The 4,462-nt window shown below is 42.8% G+C and overlaps 1 protein-coding gene across 1 annotated transcript in view; it reads left to right on the top strand.

Moving 5' to 3' along the window:
• Positions 1-1,338, top strand: part of acyp2 (acylphosphatase 2, muscle type) — a 9,358-nt gene extending 8,020 nt beyond the window's left edge. Inside the window, exon 4 of the mRNA XM_080855599.1 lies at positions 550-1,338. Within this exon, the coding sequence (XP_080711725.1) occupies positions 550-664 (115 nt within the window). The 3' untranslated portion in view covers positions 665-1,338. The remainder of the gene's footprint in view (positions 1-549) is intronic.
• Positions 1,339-4,462: the final 3,124 nt, after the last annotated feature.

Raw genomic sequence — 4,462 nt, 5'->3', positions numbered from 1 at the left:
TCTCTCACTCTCTCTCTCCTCAAATGGAAGAAATCTAGCAAAGCAATACATGTTCATTCTTATGTGGTAGATACAAGAACAAGTGTCAACGCATATAATTATCGCCCCGTTTATATAGAGTAGCAGAGGAAGAATATATGTTGTGACCTACATGTTTGCATGTTGAAGGACATTATGCCATTGTAGAATGATGAATGCAAGCTCTTTACTGCAGATTTATCATGCAAGTATTGTACATGATTAGTGTGATTCCTATATGTTTCTACAGACCTTTTCCACATGGGTAACAGTCCTCAGATGATCATTAAGCCCTCAAATAGCTCAACGATTAAGCTGTTTCCATATATGTGATCTGTGTGTAGAGTATAGATGTACTGTACCTGGCGATTAGAATTGACAAGACGATAGACTTTTACATGTGTGACTGTCATAAGAGCAGAGATTATATAGTTTCAGCGTGTAAGGAATGGAAAATGAGATGTCTTGTCTTCCTTATGCATGATATTAAAAACAGACATCTGACTGTTTGAACTGTCTGGCTCTCTGTAGGAAGGCGTGGCTGAGCAAAGTGGGCAGTCCCAGTTCCCGTATCGACCGTGCCGAGTTCACCAATGAGAAGGAGATTTCCAAACTGGAGATCCACGGCTTTGGAACCCGTTATTAAAACGCCACGTTCCCCGCTAAACACGAAACTGGAGAAGAGATGACGTCCACTTTAGTCTTGTTCAAGTACTGTTGATGTCTTCACCATTGCTTAATTAAGTCTGTAGTAGCAGTGTTCAAGAAAAGAAAAAAATGTGTGCCATTACTCACATCCAACCTTTAATATAGGAAACTACAACCTTGATCTTGTACATCCTTGAAAGTACCTGTGTCCAGTCTTACGAGTAAAACAGTTTCAAGTTGTTTAAACTCAATTTATCCCACAATAACGAGAATGGTTTTCAGACTTGCACAGAGGGCAGAGTGGCGCTGTAATAGTATTTTGATCTTTCTCTGACAAATGGTTTTTGAAATATTTGAAGTGAAGAAATGTGCCTTTGGTCTCCGTGTGTTAATGCAGCTCTATGCAAAAGATAAATGCAAAAAAAGTGCACTCTTGCCTGACTAAGTGAACTAAACTAAAGTTACCTATTGTTTGCACAAACCAAGCTCTTCCTGAGGTTAGACCTAGAATGACTGTTATGAGTTTAAAATGCATTAAATGTGTTCAGTGTGTGGGTAACATCTATGTGTTTGTTGGTTTAGTATCTCCAGTCTGTGTCTGGAATATATTGCACTGTAATGTTACACAGAAAACTCCCATGAATATAAAGTATGAGTATTTTAATATTTTAATACTGCCTGTGAAGTATTTTTATTTATGACACATTTCAGAAATGTCAGGGTACAAGAAGAAAACCTTAAAGACATCTAGTCCAGGAAAGGTGTGTGTTCATTCACGTGTATTCATTTTTAAATAGAGTCTATGGAGTCGTATTGGAATGACAGAAACATTTAGAATTTAGGATAGAACTTCCCGTAACAGACACAAACGTCAGAATTCCTCGGACTGTGTTGTAGAGTGCTCCTGACCACATTCCCATTCCCAGACCGTCCTTCTTCTCCAGGCCACACAGACCCTTTCACAAGAGTGTTGTGCACACACTCTATAATGGCCAGATCTTACCCACAATGCACTTTTGCCTGCTGTCACACCAACCATCCTGAGTACCAAGGAGAAAAAAAAAAGCATGAGAAAGACTCGGGACAGTCGTAAAATGTCCTACTGCACTGGAGACTGATCTTCTAGTGATCTAAAAATAACCTGCACCACTCCAGTCAAAGGCAGGCCAGTCCTCTCTCATGGACTTTTTCCCTAGAGGTGCTTCAATCTGCCAGATTCTTGAGAATCTTCCCAAGTGATTGAGATGACGCTGACTTCACTAACGATTTAGTTCACCAAAGCTAGTCCATTAACTTGGTGTTACACTATGTATGTGAAAGAGAGAAAAACCTGACAGACCCCTCTCAAAAAAAAGCTGTCTAAGAACCGTGCAGACAGGAAGGATGGACTTCCTGTCTTCTTTTTTTTCCCAGCATGCTCTTCTCTGTGGCAGACCTGCTTGCTCATTGGCAGGCGGGTGGGCTGGAATCCTCTTAGCTGACAGCAGTGGGATTAGATGAGAGGCTCACAGAGAGCCCAGCTCTGAAGCATTGAGGCGCAGCACTGCCAGACAGCAGACAGAGAGAGAGAGAGACAGAGACAGAGACAGAGACAGAGACAGACAGAGAGACAGAGACAGAGACAGAGACAGACAGAGAGACAGAGAGACAGAGAGAGAGAGAGAGACAGAGAGAGAGAGAGAGAGAGAGAGAGAGAGAGAGAGAGAGACAGAGACAGAGACAGACAGAGAGACAGAGACAGAGACAGACAGAGAGAGAGAGACAGAGACAGACAGAGAGACAGAGAGAGAGAGAGAGAGAGAGAGAGAGAGAGAGAGAGAGAGAGACAGAGACAGACAGAGAGACAGAGAGAGAGAGAGAGACAGAGAGAGAGAGAGACAGAGACAGAGAGAGAGACAGAGACAGAGACAGAGACAGAGAGACAGAGAGAGAGAGAGACAGGGCAGCAGACAGACAGACAGTGAGAGACAGACAGAGAGAGAGAGAGAGGGACAGCAGCGCTGCCAGACAACAGACAGACAGAGAGAGAGAGAGACAGGGACAGAGACAGAGAGACAGAGAGAGAGAGACAGGGCAGCAGACAGACAGACAGTGAGAGACAGACAGAGAGAGAGAGAGAGAGAGAGAGGGACAGCAGCGCTGCCAGACAGCAGACAGACAGAGAGAGACAGACAGCCAGAGAGAGAGAGACAGGGAAGCACCACAACAACCGAGAGGAGTGTCCTGTGCACAATCTATCTATGCAGTATTTACTCCCTCATTTGCTGATTCAATCACTCATCCATTCATTCATTCAGTCAGTCTGTCATCTGTCCCTTAGCAACAGCAGTGGAGAGTCCTTTGCTAAATCTATCGTGCACTCACTCATTTGTTCATTCAATATATTCATCCATTCATTTGTAAATTGTGTCTGTCACTTGTTCCTTAACAACAGCAGGGGAGAGGGATAACCAAAAAATGTGCTTTGCTTTTTTGAACACATTGCTTTTTGCCATGCAAGGCTACATGTGAGGCTATTTGCTTTGATATGCTGCTGTGACATTTTTACCAGATTCTGAAATGCCTGTGAAACAATCAAGAGTGCCTTTCAATACAAACCTCCTTCTTTCCTGCTTTACTTACTCATTCCATCTGTCCATTTCTTTTCATTTTATTCGTTTTTATTCTATAGTTTTTCCCAGGCATCACAAACACCCCTGCCCCTACCCCTCCACTCGTACGGGATGCTGCATGTGGCATTAAATGCAGTGCTAATCCCTCAGGATCAGACAGGGTAATCAGCACAGCGCTGGGCTCAAGCCCTCTGTGGTAATGATAAAAACTCCTCTCATCCACGGCTGATGACAACGGGGGCCAGGGGGCAACAGAATCCTCTCATCCACTGCTGGTGACAACGGGGCCCGGGGGCAACAGAATCCTCTCAGTCAGGAACAAGAGGCAGTCGGGGGAGGGGGGAGACCAACAATTCAACAACAACATTGTTTTCAGTTCCTAATGTTCCGATTTGTCTTTTGTCCTCATTTATTGTATGAACATTGATAAATACTTGTATGATACTTTTATAATACTTTTAGAAATGTTTATACATAAGTATATTTGTGTATCTTGCATATATATATTAATAAATAACACCTTTAACTTCCTCCACTCTCTAAAAGCAAGGCAACAATATCTGTATCTGGAAGTCAAAGACTTCTTATCTGAAATGCTTTTCTATATTGATATGGTGAAAATGACAGTGTACTACATTTACAGTAGCTAGTTTCTTACTCTGTAACATTCTGTTTGATGAACAGCATCTTTGTCGAGATCAAGACCTGTTTTCAGATGACTGATTACTTTTAACTTTTAGTGTTTCCCTCAATTTCCCCTGGACCCTAATTCAAAATGAGAGAGACCCAATCATCTCATGCGCTTCAGTCCAAAGCTCAGTCGGTGATGGCTGTAGAGTGAAGCTCCACATAATTGGATCAGAGGGCTCAGACAGGTCGGTGCACCTATCTGCAGAGTCAGCATGCAGATAGCGATGATAAAAGTCCTGACTCAGTACGAGCTCCCTGGTCCCTGGGTGTGTTGCACACAAGCAAGTCACGATTGGTCAATGTAATTGTTTGATGGACAATTCAAACAACAGGTTGGGTCTTCCCCACCCAAACAGTTAATTTGATTGGTCAATCAAAGATACGTAGCTAAAGGTTCATTACATATGCAAGGCACTGTACATATGCATTAAATGGAGCACGTGTTCCTACAAGCCTGTGTTTTCTTGACATGTACAGAATGTTTCAAATGTTCT

Source organism: Sprattus sprattus, assembly GCF_963457725.1.
Source record: "Sprattus sprattus genome assembly, chromosome: 1".
NCBI classification, from domain to species: domain Eukaryota; kingdom Metazoa; phylum Chordata; class Actinopteri; order Clupeiformes; family Clupeidae; genus Sprattus; species Sprattus sprattus.
Note: the sequence above shows the minus strand (reverse complement) of the source record. Positions and strands in the feature narration are given on the sequence as shown.